Here is a 26213-nt window from a genome sequence, read left to right as displayed (position 1 = left end):
AATAGTTCATAAATGAAGGCCTCTCGCCGATTCATGAAGCCCGTAGTGGGCACTTTGCCATCCACATTTTTAACAAGTATGTCCCATCATTCTTTTGATCAGACAGGATTAGAAAATATTTACCATAGTCAGGGTGGAAGAATCTTTGTCTACAAGTTGCCCAAAGTTGCATCATAGAAATCTTTTAAAGTATTTTTAATAAAAGGCTCTTAGCCATTACCTCAATGTTTATAATATTTTAATAGCAATCTAGGTTTACACTGTATTTTACAACTTATAAACGGCATACATATAAGTGTTTCCTTTGAAACCCACAAGAACAAATACTTTTACAGAGGAACAAATTAAAGTGACCAAGGAATTGCTGGTCCTAGGTTATACTGGGAGTAAAGTAACAGGGCAGGGTTCTGAACTTAGGCTATCTTTCTCAAGTCACATGACCTCAATTCAGGACCATCAGAGAGAGCTAGGGTATCCCTTGGACTGGAAGAGAGTCAGCACAGGGCACGGTGTACTGCAGCAATTCCTGGAAACTGAGGACGAGGCTCTGGACACTGGAAGTAGCTGCATCTTGGTCCTTAGGAGAACCTCTCAGTTCCTAAGAATGAGGAGAGCTCTGCACACGTGCAGGATGAGGAGGGTGAGGTCCTTAGGAGGAGGAGGGCTCTGCACACTTGGAGAGGCATCTTTTCCTAGCCGTGTTTGTGTGTGAGCCTCAGAAGCACCAATTTTATTCCTTCATGTGTCAAAGACATTAGCAAGTGTCCCATCTGTCTAAAGAACAAGTGAAGGCAAATTAACCCCCAAAAAACTAAATTTCCAATGAGCTAGGATCCTAGAGATCTGCAAAAGGTTATTTATTTTCTACGGGGAAAAGAAGCAAAAAAATCCTACATGGAGGTGAGCTCCAGCCTTATCAATGTTGACAGAACAGTAAGGAAAATGTGCCATTCTGATGGCCCTCCGTGTTTTGCTTTTCCCGTTTGAGTAGCAGGATGTTAGAAATGTAGGCTGAATGTTTCATTGAAGCCACTTTATTTCTGAGAGGCATCACTGGAAATCTAGAGTCTTTAGACAACTTCACTTAAATTCTGAAATGGCTTTCTTCAACATACAGAAAGCAAATTGATTGTAATTGAGTTTTAAATTTTACTTTTACTTTACGTGTATGAGTGTTTTGGCTGTATATAAGTCTGTGGACCACCTGTGTGCCTAGTGTCTGTGGAAACCAGAAGAAAATGTCAGATCTCTGGAACTGGAGTCGTAAATGGTCGTGAGCCACCGAGAGGAAACTGGGATTCAAACGTGGGTCCTCTAGAAGAGCAGCCAGCGTTGCTCACTACAGAGCCATCTCTCCAGCCCCGCCCCCACCCCAATTTGCTGTTTCATTTTTCAGTGCTCTCCCAACCTCACTTTTTCCTGAGATAAAGGCACTCATTTCTCTGTTAGTTTCATGTACCTATGACTTGAGAATTTCACGCATTGTACAACGTCTTTGACCATGTACTCCCGCTCCCCCTCCAACCTCCCCAGAACTGTCCCCCCATTGAGTCCAGTTAAGCTGCCTGAATGTGCATGGATACAGGAGCACACATTGAAACATGGGCAACCTATGGGAGTCCACACTCCTGAAGAAAGCTAACTCCCCCCTCCCTAGCAACCATTAATTGCTAATAACTCTTAGCCAGAGGTAGGAACTCATGAGCCCCTCTCCCCCAATTGCTCATTTTTTATGGAATAACTGGAAATGCAGTTTGAAATATATACATTTTTAAAAAGCATGGAGTTGCACATAGTGGCTGACATCTGTAATCGTAACACCCAGAAGGGTAAAGCAAGAGAATCACCATGAGTTCCAGGCCATCTGGGTCTACAGAGAATGAGATCATGTCTCTAAAACAGTGGTTCTCAATCTGGGTTGTGACCCCTTTGTAGGGTCAAATGTCCTTTTCACAGGGGTCACATACCAGATATTCTTCATATCAGATATTTACATTAGAATCCAGTACAATGACAAAACTCATAGCTATGTAGTGGCAATTAAATAGTTTTATGGTTGGGGGCGGTCACCACAAAATGAGGAACTGTATTAAAGGGTCGCAGCACTAAGAAGGTTGAGAACCACTGCTCAAAACAACAAGAATAGCAGTTGAAAGTGTGTGTTGAATGTCTATTAGGGTGGCAGCTGTTAGGTAAGCCACGTGTTTTTAAGGGTTTGGAGACCATGGAGCTCTTGTATACATGATAGGAAAGTAAAATCATTTGGCCACCATGAAAACAGTGCTTGCTCAGCAGAATCATTGTAGGCGCCATTAATTCCACTTCTGGGTGTATGTCCACTCCCACTCCGCAAAGGATTGTAAGGGGGCATTGTCCACCTGGATTTCCAGCAGTATTATTCAAGAAAACCCAGAAGCTGAAGGCCCTGGTGTCCAGCAACAAGTGAATGGATCAGCAGGGGGTGGCACATACATGCATTTAGACTGTCACTCAACCTCAAGATGCAACTACTTGGTGAAATGAGCCATCCCAGTAAAGCGAGCACTGAGTGATCGCCTCCGTGGAATCCCCAGGACAGACAGACGCAGGGACAGAGGCAGAATGAACCGTGAAGGGTTTCTCCTTAGGTACAGTTCCTCTTTTCAAGATACAAAGAGTTCTGTAGATCGGTTATGTGATGGTGTGAATCACATAAGGCTACTCAACCATGCACTTAGTGGTTAAAATGAAGATACTAAGGCATATGTAATTTACCACTTAGTACATTGAAAGCCACTCTAGCAACGCAAAAGTCCAGCATCTGTGAAAGTCAGGGAGGAGAGGGACTTGGAGTGAAGATAGCATCATCCACTTACTCCTTCCTTAGTGGTAACCTGTCTCACACATTTTCATCACCCAGTCACCAGCCCGCCACCATTTAATATAAATTATAGGTACATTCTGGATTGCCACAGCAAAGTTGGGACCAGCCCGCCACCATTTAATATAAATTATAGGTACATTCTGGATTGCCACAGCAAAGTTGGGAGTCACCTGCTCTTGCTCTAGGAAAAGGTAGAAATGAACTTGCTTGGAGACGGTCTGAAATGAACTTGGCTGTCTCCTCTGTTGGGCTTTTGTAGGAAAGCTGAGACAGGAGAAATAGCAAGGCATTCCTCAGCAGAGGGGGCTCTTTCTTGCAGGTCTCTGACATTAACAGCATGGAAGCCACACCTTCCTACCAAGGAATAGCACACACAGTCTGTTAGGTACCATCTGTGCCTCCGGGGTGGTGTCTGTCGCTCCTCAGCCCGGGTGTCCCAGGGTTCTCTGCTTTGCTCACAGTGGCACAGTCTTGCTGTGGCCCTAAACATTCTTTTCCAATACCTCTGCCTTCAACCTTGAGAGCTGCATCATCTAGAACCTTCTGGTTTCACCAGGTGACTTCCTGTCTGCATTATCTGAAGTTTTCTTGTTCATAATGTTTCCTAATATCCTTGAGACGAGCAAGGATTTCACGCACTTTGTTTACTGTCTGTATAATGATGAAGAGGGTCCTGCCTCTTTCTTTTATTGCATTTAATTGTGTGCAGGTGAGCAAGTGCATGCACACCTGTGTGTGTGTGTGTGTGTGTGTGTGTGTGTGTGTGCGCTCATGCATGCTATAGGCATGCACCCATGCATGCTACAGGCACACGTGGAGGTCAGAAGACAATCTGCAGTCTAGTGAAGGAAGTATGAATCTGGGGTCAGGCAAAGTGACAAATTAGTTTGAGTTTTGGAGATCATTTATAAAATTAGGATAAACTTATTATTTCTCATTCTATGGTCATCTTGTAATAAGTTAGATAAATAAGAAAGTTCCTTCCTTTTCTATTAAGAATCTCTTTTTTTTTCTTGTAGCAGTGTTTCACTGTAGCCCTGAGTGGCCCCAAACTCTATACTCTATAGACCAAGCTATTTTTGAGCTGTAGAGGCCTTGCCTTCCTCTGCCTCCCAAGTGCTAGAGTTAAAGCTGGACACTAGTGCTAGAGTTATAGGTGGACACTACCACAAATTATATCTTCTTGCCATCCCTGTGATGGAAATAAGAGAGGTATTTGTCTGTCACATGTACCCATAAGTGCCCACAGAACAAGGCACATTCCCTCCATCATCCAGCAGGAGAGCATGTGTAGAAGACATATGGTATTGGACCTGTTCTCACTCTAAGTAAAGTGTGCTATTAATTAGATGTGTAAGGTATGCCTATAAAGTGACAACCAGGATAGAGTGTCGACTCTGCCCTGAACTCACTGTTAGCAATCTTCTTTATATTTCTAAAGCAGCTTTAGAGTTTAGGGATCATAATACAGGTACTTATTGGGGGTGGGGCACAATAGCCTTAATTTAAACAGCCATGTGCTGGTGAGATGGCTCATCAGGTAAAGGTACCAGCAATGCAAGCCTTGCAACCCAAGTTTAATCCCTGGAATTTACATAAGGGTAGAAGAAAGCCAACTCCATGCATGTACCATGACACACAGGCACCCACGTACCCGTATCTCATACACATACAACAATAACAAATCAAATTTGTGAACTGGAGAAACGGTTCAGTGGTCAAGAGCACCGCTGCTCTTTCAGAGGACCCAGGTTCAATTCCCAGCACCTGTGTCTGCAGCTTACAACTGCCTGCAACTCCAGCTCCTCTCCAGGAGGCCCAGTGCCTCTAACCTCTCCAGGCACCTGCATTCATGCAGGCATACCCCACACACAGCCACGGACACACAGACACATAACTACAATCAAATGAAATCTTTTTCAAAAAAAGAAGAAAAGAAAATTTTAAGAAGCTGTCCTTGTAAAATGTCCTTGGAAATAATTCAATGTACTTGTACAAAGCCTGGGAGACATTTCACATTCTGCTAAGTGCCCCCCCACTCCGCCACTGAGAAGGAGGAGGCCAAATACACTCTCCCAAGTTCCAATCCTAACCCCAGTTTCACAGCTTTAAGCCGTGAAGGTACTGATCCGAAGTTCTATCTGAAAACCAAGATGCCATGTGGATGAGCAAAAAGCCAGCAAGCCCAGTGCAAAGGCAAGTGCAGATTGTCCCAACAGGGAAACGGCCATGGTCTGTGTTTTGTTAAGCACGTGGCCAGATAATAGGCCCAGAAATCTGAAATAATGAAACTTGCCCATACTGTAATTTTGTTTCTCAAAAATCCTAAGTAGTAAGTAGATCCTGTTAGCATTTTTTGTAAATATTTATGTAGCCAATTCTCTTCCATTGTGTATGAAGCATATGTGTGTATTTAAGTTTGACTTTTTGTGTGTGTAGCCACCATATGTAGAAATAACTTGAGAAGTAAATGACAGAGGAAGGAAGACTTTGGGTAGGCTTAGTTTTGCTTTAACTTTTCAGCTTGAGTAGTAATTGCCCTGAATAACATTATGGAAATGTTAAAGAAGGTGTGTAGGGGTGAGCCCACAAGACTGTCCACGCCCCTTTCCCTACAAAGGTGCTATTGTGCTGATGATGAGAGTGTGGCTTTTAAGGAAGCCCAAAGGGTTTGGTGCAATGGAAAGGGCAATATCTGGAAATTGGGAAATACACATCTTGGCCAGGTCCAACCCATCCTGAGTTGATTTTTTTTTCTCACCTTGCCATTAGACGGAATAAATTCTGATGTCCTTGCCTATTAAAACACATTGTCAAATGCTAATGTATTCTGTAACATTTTGAATCTACAAAAAAAATTTTTTGGTAAAAGCCAAAAAAGCATTCTATTAATATGCTAATTCATACTAAAGCAAAATCTGCTTTGGCTTGTACAAAATTCCTATCAAGCCGGCTTTACCAGGCCACTGGTAATCCCAGCACTTGGGAGAAAGGTAGGAGGTTGAAGAGTTCAAGGTCATCTTCAGTGGCATGGTGAACCACTGCCTCAAAGACAAACCCCATCAGATCAAAAACTCTAGCTAGCTTGAGTTTGTTTCTCTGTATTTTAATCTAGATTTCTTATCACAAATAACACAGATCTTCAGACACAGTGAATTTTAGGCATTAATGGAGGAACATGGCAATATACGTTTAGAGGTTCAGTAGCTATCTGGGCTAGCAGCTTCCCTCAGAGCTCAGATATGACCGATGTTGCTGAATAGGAGGAACTGATACGTGACTGACAGAGTAAAGAATGCCTATGTTGGGAGCTGAGGCATAGGTGGCGCTGCTGAGGCAGGTTAGGGTGTATTAAAATGCACCCACTTTCCACTGTGTCCTGTGCCAATGCCCATGTCTATTTCTCTTCTGCCTGCCAGTTCCCAAATAACCACTCAGAGGCTTACTATTACTTACAAATAGTTGACTGATGGCTCATGCTTATTACTACCTAGCTCTTATATTTAAGTTAGCCATTTCTATTGATCCGTGAATTGCCACGTGGCCCACAGCTTACTGGTGGTGCTCTGACATGATGCTCCTTGGGTGCCTGCTGGCATCTTCCCAGACTCTGCCCTCCCCCTCCTGTATCTCTGCTATACTCTGCCTGGCTATTGGCCAAATCAGCTTTATTTATCAACTAATAAGAGCAACACCTATTCACAGTGTACAGGAAGATAATCCCACAGAACCTATTATTTTTAGAAAGGAGTCGTAAGACATCTGCAATTCTCATATGGGTGACAAGTGAATCTATGTGCCAATGTGTGTATATCCCTTTTTAAATGTATGTACGGCATATACACATGGAGAAGGACTTTTCCTACTCTTTCTGTGTCTTAAGTATTATATAATCATGTATCTTACTTCCTGTGTCATCAATTTCTCAGTATCCTTTCAAATAACCTATCACTTTGCATAGGATGTAAGAGTCCAATGACAGGTTAGCTCTGTTGCCTGCATGACTCCATGTGTCACACATTCTTGTATACACCATAAAGCCCACAACACTCTCATTGTTTTTACTTTATATAATGACGTATTTCTTGCATTTATCTTCATTCTTGCCATTTCTGGAGCCCCTCCTCATTCGCTTCATATAAGTCTAATTTTCTGTGGGGTAACCATGCTCTTATTGTCTTAGGGATGTCCTTTCTGTTTCCCTGTTGGAGGTCTATTAATGATAGTGATTCCTTTTTTACTCTGATGACCCACAGTATATTTTCATTTTCAGCAATCTGACTGTGTCTCACTGTACAATTTGTTGTTAGGGTTCTCTGTGACCCTTGTGCTGCTAGAGTTTGTGAGTTTTGTTTCTTACGTTACTTTAAGTACATTCTTCCCCTTTGGTTTTCTTACATTTCTTGCATCTGACACACTGCCTCTTCTTGTGTGGTTCCTGTCGTTCTTTTCTTGTTATATTTTACTGTGAAATTTTATTGATTGGCATATCTTTTAACTTTCCTGATTCTCTGCCCTGCTGCATGACATCTACTCATGAGTTTAACGAAAGAAATCCTTCATTTGTGAGATCGTATTTTTTAATCAAATATTTCCATTCTACTCTCTTGGGAATTCCATCTCTTGGCTGAAATTCCATCTCTCTCTCTTAATTTTTTAAGCTAGCATACAGAATATTGCATGTCATCATAACATCTTCATACATAGGCTTCTTTATACCTTGTTTCTATTCATTCTATTCATTCCCCTCGAGCCCTGCCCCCCCCCATGTTCCCTCTCCACTCCAGTTTGTTCCCTTTCTTCTCAGTTCCCACTTCTGCTTTCCTATTGTATCTATGCCAGGACCCTCTCTATTTTCTACATCCCCTAAGGTCTCTTCCACCCTTCAATAGTCCCCTCTCTGAGTTCACGACCTACACATATACAACATACTCACACACACATGCATATTTTAAAATGTGGGTTCTGAGCATGAGAGAACATAAGGTGTTTGTCTTTCTGAGTCTGGCTTCTTTTGCTTAGCAGGTTGCATTCATTTTCCTGAAATTAACACGATTTCATTTTTCATTGCTGTACAAAATTCCATTATGGGGGTTGAAGAGATGTCGGTGGATAAAAGAGCTGACTTTAGATCTTCAGTCCCTACATAAAAGCCAGACACAGTAACCCAAGCGTCTCTAATCCTAGTGTACCCCTACAAGGAGATGGGGGACAGAAGCAGGAGACTCCCCAGGACTCACAGGCTATCTGTGAGTTCACACAGTGGGGGGGAAAACTTTCTTAAACAAGGCAGAAAGGAGAGGGCCAACACCTGAATGTTGCCCTTTAAACTTACACACACACACATGCTCAAGTGCACACACAGTGCACATACTTGCATACACACTTGTGCACACACACACATACATGTGCACATATGCAGTAATACACTCTTGAATCCACAAAGATGAACAAGCACACAGCACACATTCACAGACACACAAATTCCATTATGTGTATGTACTTGGTTTTCTTTAGCTATTCTGTTGATGGGCACCGTAGCTGACTCTACAGTGTGGGAATGCAGCCATGAACTTGGCTGTTCAAGTATCTCCATGAGATGCTGTCTTCAGTCCTTTGACTGGATCCCAAATGGTGCACCTGGACCATATGGGAGTTCTAGTTTTGGATTTTCGAGAAACCTCCAAACTGATTTCCATATTGATAGACAACCTTACACTGACCCTAGCAGGACATAAATGTTCCTCTTTCCCTACGGCATACCTGCGTTCGTTGTCATTCAGTAATGGCAGACATTCTGAATGGGATGAAATAGAGTCTCAAAGCAGTTTGGCTGTTCCCTGCAGGGCTAAGAATGTTGAACTCAGGCCTAGAGAGATGACTCAGAGGTTAAGAGCAGATGGGAGAGACAGAACCCGGTGGTCAGGGATGGAGCCGAGCTTCCACTTGACCTGGCCCCCAGAATCCTCCAGTGGAGGCTTCATTTGCTTATTGCCTAGACTCAGAAACACTCCACTTGTGCTCAGCGCAACCCCCACTCCCAGGACAGCAGCAGTGCACCAGGAATCTCTTACACTGTTGGCTGCTGCTGCTCATCGCTCTGTGCTAGATGGACTCCGCTGAGATGAAGGTTCTTTCCCTCTGGCCCAGGCTGTGGTGAGGAGCATGTCTGGCCACAAGGCTGGCTCATCTGGGGCCTTTCTACTATGGTCCACTCCTTCTACCTGCAGTTGAAGAACTGGAAGTTCTTCATGCCAGTTTGCATCTCTGCAAGCTTGTACCAACTGACACTACTCCAATAGCAAGCACAGGCTCTCAGAAACAAGGCCTTCAGCCTCCAACATCATCTGGCTCATACAATGCTGTTTGCTTCACAGCAGAAGCACAGTTGCATCCCTGGGCATGGGAAGGCATGAGACCTCCTGAACTGAAGAATCGACATGCAAGTACCCAGCGACTCCTCAACAGGAGTTCCTTCCCTCATGATTTGTCCCCAATTTTCAGGAGCAGCAACTATAGAATCTAGGGATGACAAGTGACCGGTGCCTATCAATAGGAAGGGTTTTGGCACAGTAAGGGGGTCTGTGGGGAAAATCGTGACCCCAACCCTGCCACCAATGAACTAATTATTAATTGGCAAATTGTAGAGTAGGTCCTGTCTCATTTCACCAAATGGAGTTATTTTTGTGCTATCTGGCAGATTGTTGCAAGGATTAAAATGGAGCTATAGATTCACAAGCTCTGTGTGTGTGTGTGTGTGCATGCGTGCATGCATGTGTTTGTTGTGTGTTTGTGTATGTGCACATGCAATGTGCATGTGTGTTGTGCATCTCAATATCAAGGCCAGAGGTCAACCTTAAGTTTTGTCCTCCAGGAACAGTCCACCTTGTTTGTTTGAAGCAGAGTCTCTCATTGAGACCTGGGAATTGCAAATTAGGCTAGTCCCACTACCAGCAAACCCCAGAGGTCTCTGTCTCTGCCTCCCAGTGCTGGATTATAAATGTGTGCCGCTGCACCCAGCTTCGTATGTGGGTTCAGGTCTTCTTGCTTGCACTGCAAGTACCTGGGCTCGCTCCTCAGTTCCCTTTATAATACCTTTGAAGAGTTTTAGAAATATAAAGCTTCCTCTAAGAAAAGTCCAGGGCATTAGGATTCAAGCCCTCGTTTGCCATCTGCTCATCTATGTGGGGGAGAACAGAATACTGAAGAAAGCATCTGAAGAAGACACAGGTCTTCACCCTGCCAGTCAGCCTGTGTGACAAAGGTTAGCGAGAGCCTCAGCCCTGGGAAAGCCTTAAGTAACTATAGCAGCCTCCTTGTGACTCACTGAGCTCAGTTTGACTGGATCGCGGATCGTGGCCCAGCTCAGTGCCCCCCCCCTGCTGGCAAAACTGGATTCGTTCACATAGAGCTTCTGGCGCAGACCAAAGAACCTAAACACCAGCAGAGCTTACTTCCCTCTCCCTGCTGTCCCTCTCAACAAAGACCAAAGCCTGCCCCAAGCTGTTCACACAGCTTCACATCCTCTCACCACCCATCCCTGGCAGCTGAAACCTTTGCTTAGCCGAGCTAAGCAAATGACCGGCCTCAGCCACATCCAAACTGCTGCTGCTTTTGTAAATAATTAAGAACAAAACAACTAAATCCACAGCCATCCTTGTTTGTAGATTGTGCGTGGCTGATTTGTGCTGCTGCGGCAAAGGTGAACAGGTGCTTCAGGTGTGGTGTGGTACCGTGTGGTGCCGTGTGGTGCTGTGTAGTGTGTGGTGCAGCGCGGTGTGGTGTGGCCTGCAAAGTACAAGATTCTGCCATCTAGCTCTGTGCACAGAATGCTTACCTGCGGGCCGGGGGTGTAGACCAGTAATAGACTGATTACATGGCATGTCTAAGGCCCTAGGAATAATATTACTCATACACACACACACAATCATGCATTCACACATATACACACATCAGTTTTATCTGCTTTTTTTCAAAGGTATTTCTTTTATTGAAAATATTTTTTCATATATTGCATTCTGATTATTGTTTTCCCTCCCTCAACTCCTCCCAGCTCCTGCCTACCTCCCTGCCCATCCTGATCCACACTCTTTCTCTCTCCTTAGAAAACAAACAATCATCTAAGGAATAATAATAAACTAAGAGAAAACAAAAACAAATCAGAATAGGACAAAGCAAACAGGAATAAAAAGAGCCAAAGAAAAAGCATAAGGAACATAGAACACATTATAGACACAGACATACACACACATTTGCATACCCAGGAATCCTATAAAACATAAAACTGGAAGATATATATATATACATATATATATATATATATATATATCTTCACACACACACACACACACAAAGGACCTGTAAAGTTTAAAACAAATCCCTGACACAGCATTATGAGACAAAGAACCTCCAAAGATGCCACTGAGTTCATTTTCTGTTGGCCATCTACTTCTGGGGATGGGGCCAGTGAGACTTCCTGGGAGAAAATTAAGTTCCTTTGCCAATGGCTATCAAATGGAGCTTGCTCCTGGGCTAGGGACGGGATCATGTGTCTACTTCTCTCGGCTCTAGGACCCCATCTGGTGTAGGCCCGCAAGGCCCTGTGCCAGCTGCCTCACTCTGAGTGGATCCTGCTGTGTTTAAAAGGCCTCCTTACCTTGGTGTCCTCCATCCCTTCTGGCCCTTTCACTTTTCTACCTCTTCTTCTGCAGAGTCCCCTGAGCCCGGAGGGGATTTGATGTGCCCGTTTCTTGTGACACAAAGCTTTAGTGTCGGCACTTTCTACCAGTGTTACTGAGGCAAATTTGTTTTACTCAAGCAGGTCTTATTCTTCTTTTATTGAAGAAATGAATCACTGGTTTATATTTTGGTGTCTAAGGGCAATGGAAACAACCCTTAAGTATTATGAAAATAACCCTTAATTTATATTTTAGCCTCTAAGAACAATGACTGTACAATCTCCCCATTTGTAGGAGAATGTATCGTTTTTTTTTTTTCAGGACAAGGGACTGGAAAGATGGCTCAGTGGTTAACAGTGCTTGTTGCTCTCCTAAAGGGCCAAGTCAGCACCCACACTGAGAGGTTCACAACCACCTGTGATTCCAGATCCAGAGACCCAACTCATGCTTCTGGCCTCCAAGGGCATCCATTCACACAAGTGGCATACATTCACAAAAGCATACATACATGCACATATAAATAAATTAAGTAAATAAATGTTTTTTTCAGTTCAAGCATAAAATTTTGCTGAAAATATGGAGCAAAGTTCATGTTGGACAACACTCCATGAAAATGCAATCAGCCAGATATAAGTAATGGAAATTTTTAGAGTAAACTACTGAATTTCCTCAATAATGGAATAAACATAGAAGAAAGGGTAGAATAGTGAGTTCTGGAAAGTGGAAGGGATGGAAAGGATATTGGAGCAAATACATCATTCAGACAAACCCAGACACTTGGAAACAGCTCAAATGTTTGAGCGCAGGTGAAGGCTTAGATACTGTGGTATTATTTCTACTTCTTTACTTATGGTAATGGCATTGCAAGAATTACCTATCTATCTATCTGTCTATCTATCTGTGATCTATTTATATATTGTGGAATATTCCTTTATACAGTGTGAGTATATGTCATGGTGATTGGTTAAATATAGAAGCTGACTGGCCAATAGCTGGACAGGTAGAAGTTAGGTGGGGCTTGCAGATAAAAAGGGAGAGAAAAGAAGGAGAGGAGTTGCTGTGAGCTTGGTTAACATGTGATCTCATTGGGCCTTTGTGAACTGCAAGCTGTAAACTCACACTGCAGTTGCCAGAAATAAGAAACCAACATCAGGGATCATTTCCAGTGTATACATATGCTTCGAGATAGCTTAGAAGCAACAGTCAATGCACCAGTAAAGGAGTTGCTAATGATGCTTGTAGAATGTATAGGTGCCTGGAAGGAGCAAGGGACAGGTGTCTCCATCTCCATGACTATGGCCTCTCAACTACAACCCAAGGCTCCTGCTGAGTCTGGAAAAGCTCTGAGTACCAGGACATTCCTTCAGCTTAATCTGTAGTAAATTCGTTATTACCATTATGCTCAGCAAGGCAAAAACAAAAACAAAAACAAATCTGTAAGAAAATAGATTGATTTAAAGAGGACCAGGCATGTCTTTAATCCCAGCTCCCAGAAAGCCAGACAGATCTCTGTGGGTTTGAAGCCAGCCAAAGCTACACTGTGAGACCCTGTCTCAATTAAAAGTAAAATACAATGGAACAATAAATAAATAAATAAATAAAAATATTTGGGTAGACAAAATTTCACCTCATCTGTCAGTCACCACCAGCAATAAAAAGAATCAAGTTGAACCTCACCTCATGGGCTGCCTCCCTTCAAATTCTTGAGTCTCGTTTTTGGAGGAGGGGAATGCCGTTAGAGAGAAAGGGCGGAAAATGTGCTGTCTATACTCTGAGAAAGGAGAAGGGAGGAACAGAACAGGCTAGTGTTGGTGAGACTCGGGAATCAGTGGTCCACGTAAGCTGTGTGTGCCAAGCCTGTGACATCTTCTCTGCTCCCCCACAGAATGACATCACTCCCTTACATGTCGCCTCGAAACGAGGGAACGCGAATATGGTGAAGCTGCTGCTCGACCGGGGTGCGAAGATCGATGCCAAGACCAGGGTAAGCATCCTGCATGGTGCAGGCCGGTGTGTCGCTTCCAGAGGTAGAAGTCCTCACCTGGTTCCCGCGCCGTGGGGAAATGCTGTATTCTTTATGTTTGATTTGTCGTGAAATGTGAATGTGATTCCTGTTTCATATAATGTCAGTGTGTGTTCAAATGGCCTCTGGCTTTAACTGAAGAGCAAGGGCCCAAGTCTCTTGGTTTCCCTGAGTTAAATCTTCTAGAATTACTTGACACTCAAAGTTGAACTATTGGGTCAGTTTGATGTGAAATCTGATAGCTTTTAGGCTGAAACTTTTATTTGCACTTCTGAGGGAATTTAGATTCTGTGGGAATCTAAAATGGTATAGCATGGATTTCTCTCAAGGGATTAAAACAGGATGGCCACTTCTAGGTATACAGTGAGAGGGATTAAAAGGCATTTCTATCCTTGTGTTTGCTGAACTAGGTTTGTAATTTTTTTGAAATCTAGAGGTAACCCAAATGTTATTGGATAGACAAAGGTGGCTCAGTCAGGAAAACATAAGGACCCAAGTTCAGATCCCCAGCACCCAAACCTGAGCCTGGTGTCACATGCCTGCAATCCTCATGCTGTGGAGATAGAGACAGGGGCCTCCTGGGAGTTTGCTGCTCAGCCAGTCAAGACAAATTGATAATCTTTAGGTTCAATGAGAAATCTTGTCTCATAAAATAAGGTTGAGAGTGACTGTTGGAGACACAGTATCAGCCTTTGACCTCCATAAACAAGTATATATTACATAGGTACACACACACACACACACACATAGAGAGAGAGAGAGGAGAGAGAGAGAGAGAGAGAGAGAGAGAGAGAGAGAGAGAGAGAGAGAGCAATTAACTACAACTAGATGAACCTTAAGGCATAAACATTGAGTAAAATAAACCAGTTACTAAAGGACAAATACATCTGATTCTAATGGACTGGCCATGTAGCTCCATGCTGAAGTGTGGCCTTGGCCTGCATATACCATAGAAAGAGAAACTTAAGTGGCAGTTGCCAGGGCAAAAAGGGAAACGAAGTGTTGCTTGGGAATGGAATGTCAGATGAAGAAAAAAAATTAAGACAACAAAAGAGCCAGTGACCCATCAGACCACAACAATGCAAATACAGTTTTTAAAACAGTTTTAAGGATGGCTTTGAGGGTGTAATGTATTTATCTTATCACAGCTAAAAGTTTTTATTAAAATGTGTGTATATGTCTAGATGGATGCATATGATTTGTATTGTTTTTGTGGGAATGGGAGTTGTGGTGGAGACAGCCCGGCCCGTGTGTATGCAATCATGTGCTGTTTATGGGGTATAACACACTCTGTGTTTACCTGTCAGCTTAGGCCGTGACTTAGGTAACTAATCAACCTTTCTCTTTAAACTTTTGTCATCTAAAAAATTCATTAAAAGAATGAGTCAGGCGTTGGTGGTACATGCCTTAATCCCAGCACAAGGGAGGCAGAGGTAGGCAGATCTTTGTGAGTTCAAGACCAGCCTGGTCTACAAAGCAAGTTACACAGAGAACTAAATACCCACAGTGACCAAGATGTTATCAACTGCACCAACCTGACATAGGCCAGAAATCCCATTACTGAGAGCGGGAAGTGGGCAGGAACTCCCACCCCCTAACCAAGAAGCTATCTCCAGTTGCCATCTGCTTGCAAAGGAAAGATAGGTTTTCTCCAAAGGAGTCTCACTGAGCATATAAACCACATTAAGGCAGACCCCGTGACAGCCGTCAATGGCCAACACAGACAGAAGGTCTCAATGGCACTTTGTAGGCCTTCTGTCTGTTATCACTTTGTGCAGGCATTTTCTGTCTTATGGTCTTCTGTTTGCTTATTATGGTTTCCGATTCTGTGTTTCTATGGGTTTGGGTTTGTGTTTCTCATGCTTTCTCTTTGCTATTTTTCTTTGTTTTAGTTTTATTATTCTTATCTATTTGTTTGCCTGTTTGTTTTCTTTTTTCACCAGCACTTTTTTTTATTTCAGTTAGAAACAAGCTTGCTTCACATGTCAATCCCAGCTCCCTCTCCCTCCCCTCCTCTCCTGCCCCCCATCAGCCCTCCCCTAACTCCTCCCCCAATCCCCACTCCACTCTCCAAGGAGGGTGAGGTCCTTCATGGAAGGTCTCGAAAGTCTGTCATATCATCCAGGGCAGGGCCTAGGTCCTCCCCATGTGTCCACGTGGAATGGGCTCCCAAAGTCCATCTGGATGACAGGGATAAATGCTTATCTATTGCCTGAGGCCCCAAAGAATAACAAGGCCTCCTCACTGATACCCACCTTTAGGGGGTCTGGATCAGTCCCATGTTGGCCTCTCAGCTATCAGTCTGGGGTCCATGAGCTCCCCCTTGTTCAGGTCAGCTGTTTCTGTGGGTTTCACCCACCCAGTCTTAACCCCTTTGCCTGTTTGTTTTTCTAGAGTGAGAAAGAAGGCCCGGAATTGGATGGGTGAGGAGGTAGGGAGGATCTGGGAGGAGTTGGAGGAAGGAAAACCATGAAAAGAATCTATTGTATGGGGAAAAAAAAGAACTGACCAAAGAAAGTAAAAGTCTTAGCTTTAAAAAAAATAAATCACATACAAATACTTCTCTTTTTCCACGTTTCACGTGTTTATTGCAAGATCTGGACCAGAGACAGTCTAATAAAGCAGTCTCATTTGTCTACAGGCTTCCTACTTTGTCATCCTATCCTAGGCCCCACTTACAAGAATCCTAATCTCCATGTATCTAAACCCAGCCTGGCAGACTAACTGTATTCCTGAAGTGCTTTGATCTACTACTTTACTTACTATTAGTGACATTTATTCACTCAAATTATAAGTGAGCACTGAATGTCTGCTCAACTCAGAGAAGCGGTGAGAGAGAAAAATAGACAATGCTCTTCCAAAAACCGGGAGGCCACGGGCTCCTTTGTTTTCTATACTGTGTTCCTAATCCAGCCCAGCCTGGGTGTTTAGTAGACTGACGTATTGACTGATGAACCTGGAAGGAATAACTGTTCCCTATCAGAAATAATCTTACTAGAGAGGGAGAAATGAAGACTCGTAAAGGGCGCCCCCTGCAGGACCATCTCAGTAGAGAGCAATTGCATTTCTACATTTCAATAAGAAATTGTCAGTATGTAAAGAAAGCTAGAGCCACTGCTGTCAACCACAGTTCCTCTGCCAAGCAAGAGCAGGGGGAAAGAAGTTGCAGAGAACAAGGGAGGGGGATTGATTGCTCTTGCCATTTGGTCCCAAGGAGGTGCAGCATCACTTGTGAATACCAGGAATATGTGTGGGGGGAAATGAATGCAGGAGAGACACTTGGAAGAGAAACGTGAATGTGCCTGGCCATCCTCTGGGACTTTAGTTGATTGAAGATGACCTTATTTCTCTCTCCTTTGATGCAGTCTTCGCTCACAAAAAGAATAAATTATTTTGCATTTTGCATCATGTACAAACCCATAGGGAGTTCAGACAGAGAGGCAATCAGTTTTCCCATCGCTGTGGCCAAATACCAGACAAGAAGCAGCTACACGGAGGAAGAGTTCATTTACGTTTGAGGGGACTCAACCTCAAGCTCCCTATCAAGGCAGGGACAGCATGACCGTGGTGGCTCCATTGTGTAAGGGGTGTGTGCAACCGGGACGTCACACCTCTTCCAATCTTGAAAGCACAGGAAGCTGCGTGTGGGCAGGAAGTAGTACAGTACCCCAAAACTTCAATACCTCTCCCGGTGACCCACTTCCTTCAGTGAGGCTCCTCCTCCTAAAGGTTCCCCCACCTTTCCAAACAGCACCACTAGCTGGGGACCAAGTATTGGAACACATGAGCCCCTAGGGACATTACACATTCAAACTGCAATGCAGGATGCATCGTGTCACATCACAGGGAGGACCTGGAGACAAACATCAGAGCTCTGATGAACATCAGCAACTGAACCATTTGGCATGGGGACAGTGTGTTAGGCAGCTTCTTTCTATGCCCCTGGCCTTCCGACTTACTGTCGATAAAGGAAAATCCCCTCCTTACAACTATTCAGTGTTAACTTAGATGTACATGCCTACAGTTCTGTTGAGAGGACACGTGGATATATAGGAGGAGCCAGAGCAATGGTTCTCAACCTTCCTAACGCTGCGACCCTTTAATTCAGTTCCTCACGTTGTGGTGACCCCCAACCATAAAATTATCTCATTGCTACTTCATAACTGTAATTTTGCCACTGTAATTTACATGTAATTTACATCGTAATGAAAATATCTGCTATGCAGGAGATCTGACTTGTGACCCCCAAAGGGGTCGCAACCCACTGGTTAAAAATAACTGAACTAGAGGGATCAGAATAGGAAGACCTGTCTTACTTTCCACTATTGAGTGGGTTTGGGGATAACTCTAGTTCTGTTCAAACCGAATTCCTCACCCAAGAATGGAAGAAAGTGAAGTCTACTCCCAACACCTGTGAGCTGCATGACGTTCTCTGCATCATTGCTTCCTGATGGTGACTTTCCTACACCCTCCTTTCCTTCCCAGTACAGACAGTAAACTTCCTCCTCATCTCACACACTTCTCAGCAAGAAGGGCTGTGGATATTGTAACTAATACTTAGGGCTGCAGGTGTTGACTCAGCGGGTAGAGTATGTATCACACAAGTGTGAGGACCAGAGTTCAGATCCCCAGTCCCCGTGTAAATTCCAGGTGGACATAGCAGCTCACCTGTCACATCAGAACATGATGGCAGAGGCCGGGAACCTTAGGGCATGCTAGCTAACTATACTCACTGGAGTGGTGAACTCTGGGTTCAACTGAGAAACCTTGCCTCAATGCATAAGATGAAGAGTGATCTAAGAATACACTCAGCGTCAACCTCTCCCTCCACAATATTACATACACATGTATCTCCATACATGTGAGCCCCCTACCGACCACGCAATGAGGGCTGCCTTATAACTCAATGATAGTACTGTTGCCCAGCATATGGAAGGCTCTGGATTCAAACCCCAGCACTGTAAGGATAAAAAAAATGAAGAGGCTTACTAGAAGATTCAAGATGCTTACATACCAATCTTCCTGGAGTTTAGGAGGACCTGATGTCCCGGAATCTTTAGGTCTCTATTGATTTGATTGTAAGCAAGTTTTTCCCAAATCTCCAGTGTTGTCATGCTGAACTGATGTCACCTGGCTTGTTGGCTCCTTCTGTCTCTTGCCAATGTGACTTGTCATGGCATGAAGAGTGCTTGTGAGATGATGGTGGGAGTGTGTGGGTGTGTGGGTGTGAGCACTCACCAAGGCAGCATTTTAGACTGGGTCTATATGCAGCTCTCCATTTGAGGGCTTTATGGCAATTGCTATTTTCCAACAAGTTTATCCCCCATCATTTTTTAAATTTATTTTACATACCAACCACAGTTTTCCCTCCTTCCTCCCCTCCTGTTCCCTCCACTCCTCCCTTCTATCCCCTATCCATCCACTCCTCCGTCTCCATTCAGATGGAGTAAGGGCTCCCATGGGAACCAACAAAGCATGGCATATCACGTTGAGGCAGGACGAAGCTCACACACACACACACACACACACACACACACACACACGCATCAAGCTTTAGCAAATCATCCTACCATAGGGAGTAGGTTCCAGAGATTCAGCTCATGCAGCAGAGACAGGTCTTGGTCCCACTGCTAGGGGCCCCACAAAAGATGAAGCTACACAACTGTCACCCAGATACCTAGGTCAGTCCCATTCTGGCTCCCTAGCTGTCCATCCAGATTCCATGAGCTCCTATAAACTCAGGTCAGCTGTCTGTTCCAACAAGATCTTAAACAGCTTTGTTTCTTTTTAGTCTAAAATGATGGCTGGGGGCTGGGGGCTACCTGCTATTCTCCACACTGAACTCTCACTCTCCTCCAAGCTAGCATGAGTGTTTGGTACTCGATGAGGGAAGACACTCTGTGACAGATGGTCTCATACCATTTTTATTTCCTTTGTGTCAGTTCCCAGCCCAGTCAGAGACTCAATATGGTCCTTATTCTAGAACAATTCTAAATGTCAAGTTGGCACTCTTCACTAACTTCTCACCATTCAACAGTGAGGCTGAGCTGACTAGTGGTGGTGGTGAAAGCCTTTAATCCCAGCACTCAGGAGACAGAGGCAGGTAGATCTGAGTTCAAGGCCAGCCTGGCCTGAATAGTGAGTTCCAGGACAACCAGGTCTATACAGAGAAACCCTGTCTCAAAAAAAAAAGCAAAACAACAACAACAAAACAAGAGAGAGAGAGAGAGAGAGAGAAAGAAAGAAAGAAAGAAAGAAAGAAAGAAAGAAAGAAAGAAAGAAAGAAAGAAAGGAAGGAAGGAAGGAAGGAAGAAAGGAAAGTTATAAGGCTGCAGGCTTGCACTTCCTGATGAGATGTGTTGGGTCCTCTGAAAGCAGTACTGATCCCTGCCTCCAAGCCCCTAAGCCTGCTTTGCCCTTCCAGTCTCCCTAAGCAAGGTTCCCAGCACCCAACTGATCCTTGCACATCCCGTTGCTTACTATTGCATACAGAGCCACGCCTTGACACGTAGAACATATCCATCTCAGTAACCACAGCACTTTGCATACACTACGTACTCAGAGTATTTGCCAGAACTGAACTAAGACAGACTCCTTAATGGTACATTGTCAAAAGGCCTTGGCGATGGACTCAATTCTCACGTAAGGCTGATAAGATATTTATACACAGATAGATGGGGGAAAGGGGTATCATCATTTTTCCTAGCCTATTACCCTGAGATGTCTGCCAGAGAACACAGTCATACCTTATATATTTACCCTACACTCCTCCCCCATCCCTGGAATGTAACTGGTTGTATTTCTCAGTTTAAAACTAAGAAAAAGAAAACCAAACTTCTGCTTTCCGTCACATTCTTAGAAGTGAGGTTGTCCTCATTAAAAACGAATTCTTACCAAAAGCAAAGCAGTAGAATGGCCTCTCTCTACTGAGGAGATTTTAAAATACAACTTCCTCTTCAGAGTTCAGATTGTTGACACAAGCACTGGGCAGCAAAAAGGTTCCAGGTTTACACAGAAACTGAGACTAATTGAAAGTATTTCTTCGTGTCATACAAACATACTGATGACTTTCATTTTCTGTCACAAATATTGGGAATTTAGCCCAGTGTAGTGATGCATGTCTCTAATCTCAGCACTTGGGAAGGAGAGACAGGAGAGGCAGGAGTTCAATGTCAGTGAGTGCTGGCTTCATAAGAACCCCACCCCCATCTTAAAAAACAAGCAACAGCAACAAAAACCCAAATACTGATAGGAGCTGGAGAAATGACTCAGTGGTTAAGTCCTCCAGAGGACCCTGGTTCAGTTCCCAGCACCAATATGGCAGCTCACAACTGCCCACAATTCTAGTTCTAAGGGAAACAAACACCCTCTTCTAATCAATGTGGGCACCCACCCAGACATGTTGTATATATGTGCATGCAGGCAAAACACCCGTGTGCATGAAATAAATCTTTCAAAGTGTTCTACCTTTGTTTAAATGCAGAGATGCAAGGATGAAAGGCCCAGGGAAAGGTGTATTCTACAGCTGCAAGGGAGCCCTCCTAACACAGGAGACTCCTTTGCTTTCTCCTGACATTCTGATGCCACGCTGCAAAGAACACTTAGTTTACTCAAGAGGGAATGCAGTGTCATGCATAAATATCACATGCCTGGTTCTCCAGAAAAACCGAAATAGCAAGCTCAGGAACATTGTTCATTCATGGGCGCAGGCTCTCCACGTCGCCTTCCCTATCCCCCTGGCGAATCTCGTCAACGGAAGCACTCCACAGTGACCTTCTGCAACCACGCTGACTGTGCCACTTTCTTAAAACAAAGTTACAGCAAACAAATTACCCACTGCTGGGCTCATTCTGAGCCTTAATGTGAATTTTAAACACACAGCAGTCTCTTGAGAAGTATTTGTACATATGAAATCTCTAATTTTTTGAAATTTATAATCATGAAACGTTCTCCTTTTCTCAAGTTCTAGAAAAGTCAGCACTTAACAAATCAATTCATTGTGAGATTTATAATATATGAAAATCATGTCATATTTTTAACTCCCCCCAAATAAAATCAAATAGTATAAATGGAATTACATGCAGAATTCTCATATATGAAGTTAGGTATAATATTGCTTCAGAAACACATAACATTCATGAGATTAATATTGCTGTATAGCACAATGATACTTGGATTATGATCATGTAGAATATATATTATAGTCTCTGGTGCAGTGTCTACCCACAACCCCTGTTCCAAGGGAATGAACACCCTCTTCTAGTCAATGTGAGCATTAGCCTACACATGTTGTATATATGTGCATACAGGCAAAACATGAAAAGATTTAGCTAAAAAGTCATGGGAGGATATTAAAGAGAGAGAAAGAAAAAGAATATAGAGATGAGTGATAGGTAGATGATGGATGGATGGATGGATGGATGGATGGATGGATGGATGGATGGCAATGAACATACTTATGGCTTAGCATTCTAAATAACACTCAACCTGAATCAAGACAAGAGGCATAGCATCCACGAAAGCAGGATAAAAACACAAATAATAAAGGATGTTGTGTTCTCTCTGAACGCTGTAGTTTCACATTTGTATATGCATGCATGTGCACGTGCTACAGCATGTTTGTGAGGTCAGAGAACAGGTGCACCTTGACATGTTAAGACATCTTACCAGTCCCTATTTTCATGTTAAGCACATTGAATGAATAGCATTTCAATAAGGAAGATAATTCAATAAGGAAGTTCTATATCCATAAATGGCAGAAATGAATTCTTCATTGGAAGAGAATACGGGACACTTGTATTAATATTTGACATAGCAGAAGAAAGCCGGTGTTTCAGAGGCAAGTCTGTGTGTCAACTCTCACTGCAACTCTTGGCTTCTTGTGCGACCTTGGGTAGTTGCATCAAGGCCCCGGAGCAGCTTTCTGATCTATAAATAGAACCCCTAATGCCTTTCCCATGTTGCAGTTGTCAAAATAAAATAAGACCCCAAGTATAAAGTTCCTGTAACAGAGGACATTAAAAATGACACTACATTTTCTCTTGGATTAACTCTACAATTGCCTAACATTTAAAATATGGGTCAGTCAAATTTTGAGTGGATGGAAATTCCAGCGTAAGATGGGGTTTTCTGTTAAACTCTCATCAGTATTCATTGGTTTGTCTTGACTGCTGTCCTGACCCTCGGGTGCACTATTGATTATTTCTTTACTGGTTGCCGTCATTTCAATACCACGTTCTACTTTACATTCACAGCATCCCACAGAGTTCTCCTGACCTGGCTTCCTTCTCCATGTCTAGAATGAGGGGTTTTTGCTTAGGAGGGGAAGAAAGAGAAGAGCCGAGAGGACACAAACTAAAATAACATGTTACTTCTGGAAAGTCCTCTCCCAGTCATGATTGTGTGTCTTGGATTTGAGCAGATTCCAGGCGGTGAGGATGTGTTCTGTGTAATATTCCACAGTGTGACATCCTGCTGTCTCCAACTTTTTGGTCCAGGCCCTGTTCTGTGCTCCTCACAAAAGTCAGACTGAACGAAGGTCCTTTTAGCCTGTGTGTATGTGTATATGGTTTGGCTCTCTGGCTAACAGAAGAGAGCATTCTGTTCAGTCAGCAGCACGCAGTTCCTACCTCGCTAATAAGATTACTGTCACTGAAAGGAAATACAAGCCCTAGACCAGCCAGAAGGGGCAATTCAAAAGTCTGCCCAAGGGAAACCCATTCATTATGTTAGTGCTTTAAAAATCTAGGGGATTGGAAAGAAAATTGCCAACCTCCTGCAATTCCATTTCCCTCCCATAACGTCGTCATGGCAACTCAGCATCCCATCTCCATCCTCTCAAGTCAACTACATACATTGTGGTATTGAAGCAGGCTCCCTTGCCTCCCCCAAAATTTCCTTTGCCAAGAATTTTCCAGCTGGGAGTTAATATTATATAAGGTTGAAGAACAGCTTTTTTGGTCCAGGACCTGTTGTAAATGCCACTGTATTTGCATTGTAAGTTTGCATGGAGTTGGTAACCAAAAGAGAAATTCTTGATGATCCCTCCCCCAGAAAAAACCAACATTTCTAACATTTGTGTAATTTGACAGGAATATGCCTGTGTCAGTGTTACGTTGCCAAGCACAATATCCATAAAAGGCCTTTTATAGGCTTGCAATATCCTTATTTATAAGAACGGAAAGTCTTATTAGAGAAAATTTTGAGAGTTATGAGATTGAGTCATGCTCTTCAATTTAATCGCCGCTGACAAACAGCTTACTCTAGTGAAAATTTCGGGATTGGCTTTTGTATTGTGCTTTATTTTTTTCAGTTTTGTTGTTTGTTTGTTTTTAAAGATAAGGTATTTCAGTACTGCTTTGGCAATAGACAAAGAGAGTCCAAAAACAAAAAGGGCAACGGGACCTGTGAGATGGCTCTGGCAACTTCTCCAGGACCCAGGAGAAAACTGACCCCTGAAGCTGTCTTCTGACCTCCACACATATGCCACGGCACAAACATGCATGCACACACAAATACATGAATGAATGAATGAATGAATGAATGAATGAATGAATGAAAAATGTAAAAAAACAAACAACAACAAAAGGCTATGGGGATGGAGAGATGGCTCATCAATTAAGAGCACTGGCTGCTCTTCCAGAGGACCCAGGTTCAATTCCCAGCACCCACATGGCAACTCACAACTGTCTGTAACTCCAGTTCCAGGGGATCTGACACCTTCACACCAATGCATATAAAATAAAGCTAAATAAATTATTTTTAAAGTTTTTGTAAAAGCAGTACAACGGGGATTTTTTTAATCACCGAACTAGATAATACTAGCTTTAAGATTAGTTTATGGTTTGGGGATACAGCTCAGCTGGTAGAATGCTTGACACAATAATCACAGTACTGAGGCGAGAAGGGGAGATAGGAAGATTAGAAGTTCAAGGTCATTTCTCAGCCTCACCCCAAATTAGAAACCAGACTGGGCTACCCAATACACCATCTCAAAAGCAAACAAAGAACATTGAAAAGACATTCACTCACTCTGTTCTTTAACTCGGTAATTATTGTTTTTCCTTTTGGTTTGCTAATTTAGGGCCTTATTGTGTCGTTCAGGATAACCTTAAACTGGAATTGTAGCTCCGACTATCCCCCTGCTTCAGTCTCCCTGGCATAACAAGCAGAGGGTCCCATCATGCCTTGTTAGATTCAGATATGCCTTCATCGTTTGCCTTACCTTTAGGATTAGCAAAAGTGAGGTCATTATCAAAGGAAAAAAATCTTCATGATACTTATCAAAGAAGGATAAGGCAGGGACTAGAGAGATGGCTCAGTAGCTAAGGGCACTGCTGCTCTTCCAGAGGACCCATGTTTGATTCCCAGTACCCATAGCCATCTGTAACTACAAGCACAGGGGACCTGACAGTCTCTCTGGCCCCCATGAATATCTGCGCACATGTGGCTCACACACGCTCACACGTGCGACAACAGAACTAAAAGTCTTTAAACAGTTGATGAGGTAGGCAGACTTTTCTACTGCAAAGCCTCCCTGCACAGACCCAAGGGAAGAGAGAACCCAGCTCACCTCTGAATACGACACGGAAAGAGAAGGTGTAATGTGAAGCAGAGCTCAGAAAATTAGCAAGAGGAGCATAGTGGGTTAGAGGGATTACAGCCAAAGCGACATGAACCATTTCTGAGGGTAGAGTTGGGTGCTGAGATGGTGGTGACAATAAGGCATTGGATCAGATCAAGGGTTGGGGAGTCTCTCTAAGCTGACCTTGCAAGGTTCCCATACCAGAGGAGGCAGAGAGTACAGCAGTCAGCTGGAGGGCCAAGTACAAGCTACCCATTCCCCAAAGAAGGTGCAGAAAAGAAGACAAAAATGTGGGCGGTAATAAAGTTACGTGTAGTTTTTGGGAAAGCATTCAAAGATATACTATTAGTGCAATGGTTCTCAGCGTGGGGGCCATGACCCCTTTGCATTTTAGATATTTGCATTATGATTCATAACAGTAGCAAAATTACAGTTATGAGTAAGATTGGGCGGTGATGGTGCACACCTTTAATCCCAGCACTCAGGAGGCAGAGGCAGGTGGATCTGTGTGAGTTCAAGGCCAGCCTAGTCTACAGAGCCAGTTCCAGGACAGGCTCCAAAGCTACACAAAAAAACATTGTCTCAGAAAAAAAAAATAGTGAATGGGTTCTGATGATGTAGCAGGAAGCTGGGTTCAGTCATTAGCAGTGGGTAAGCTAGTTATGGTGGTGCACACCTATGATCCTAGCACTCAGGAGCGTTCAGGGTTCAGGATCATCCTAGGGCTTCGTAGTGAGTTTGAGATGGCTTGACCTACATAAAATGCTGTCTCAAGGAAGAAAGAGAGATGGGAAGATAGGGAGAATGGGGAGAAAGAGAAACAGAGAGACAGAGAGATAAGGAGGGGAAGATGCTGTAGTGTTAAACAACAATGATTTGGATCCTAGAATAAGTGTCTCTCTAAAAGAGTGGCTTGTGACAGGGACGACCACTAGTGTTGTCACCGGACAGGGGAAGGGATCAGACAAATCTAAGGTGAAGTCAGGATAGATGCTAAAAGACCTGGAATGCTACCCTGAAAAATTATTTTAATTTAGTACATGTATTGGTATGTGCAGGTATGTG

The 26213-nt window shown here is 43.4% G+C and overlaps 1 protein-coding gene across 11 annotated transcripts in view; it reads left to right on the top strand.

Moving 5' to 3' along the window:
* Ank3 (ankyrin 3) overlaps positions 1-26213 on the top strand; it is a 561730-nt gene that overhangs the window by 379490 nt on the left and 156027 nt on the right. For all 11 annotated transcript variants that reach the window (XM_040732583.1, XM_040732581.1, XM_040732584.1 and 8 more), the window contains one exon: positions 13427-13525. In XM_040732583.1, the coding sequence (XP_040588517.1) occupies positions 13427-13525 (99 nt within the window). The remainder of the gene's footprint in view (positions 1-13426; positions 13526-26213) is intronic.

This window comes from Mesocricetus auratus, unplaced genomic scaffold (genome assembly GCF_017639785.1).
Source record: "Mesocricetus auratus isolate SY011 unplaced genomic scaffold, BCM_Maur_2.0 Super-Scaffold_100027, whole genome shotgun sequence".
Taxonomy (NCBI): domain Eukaryota; kingdom Metazoa; phylum Chordata; class Mammalia; order Rodentia; family Cricetidae; genus Mesocricetus; species Mesocricetus auratus.
The sequence above is the reverse complement of the archived record's forward strand: the minus strand, read 5'-3'. Positions and strand labels throughout refer to the sequence as shown.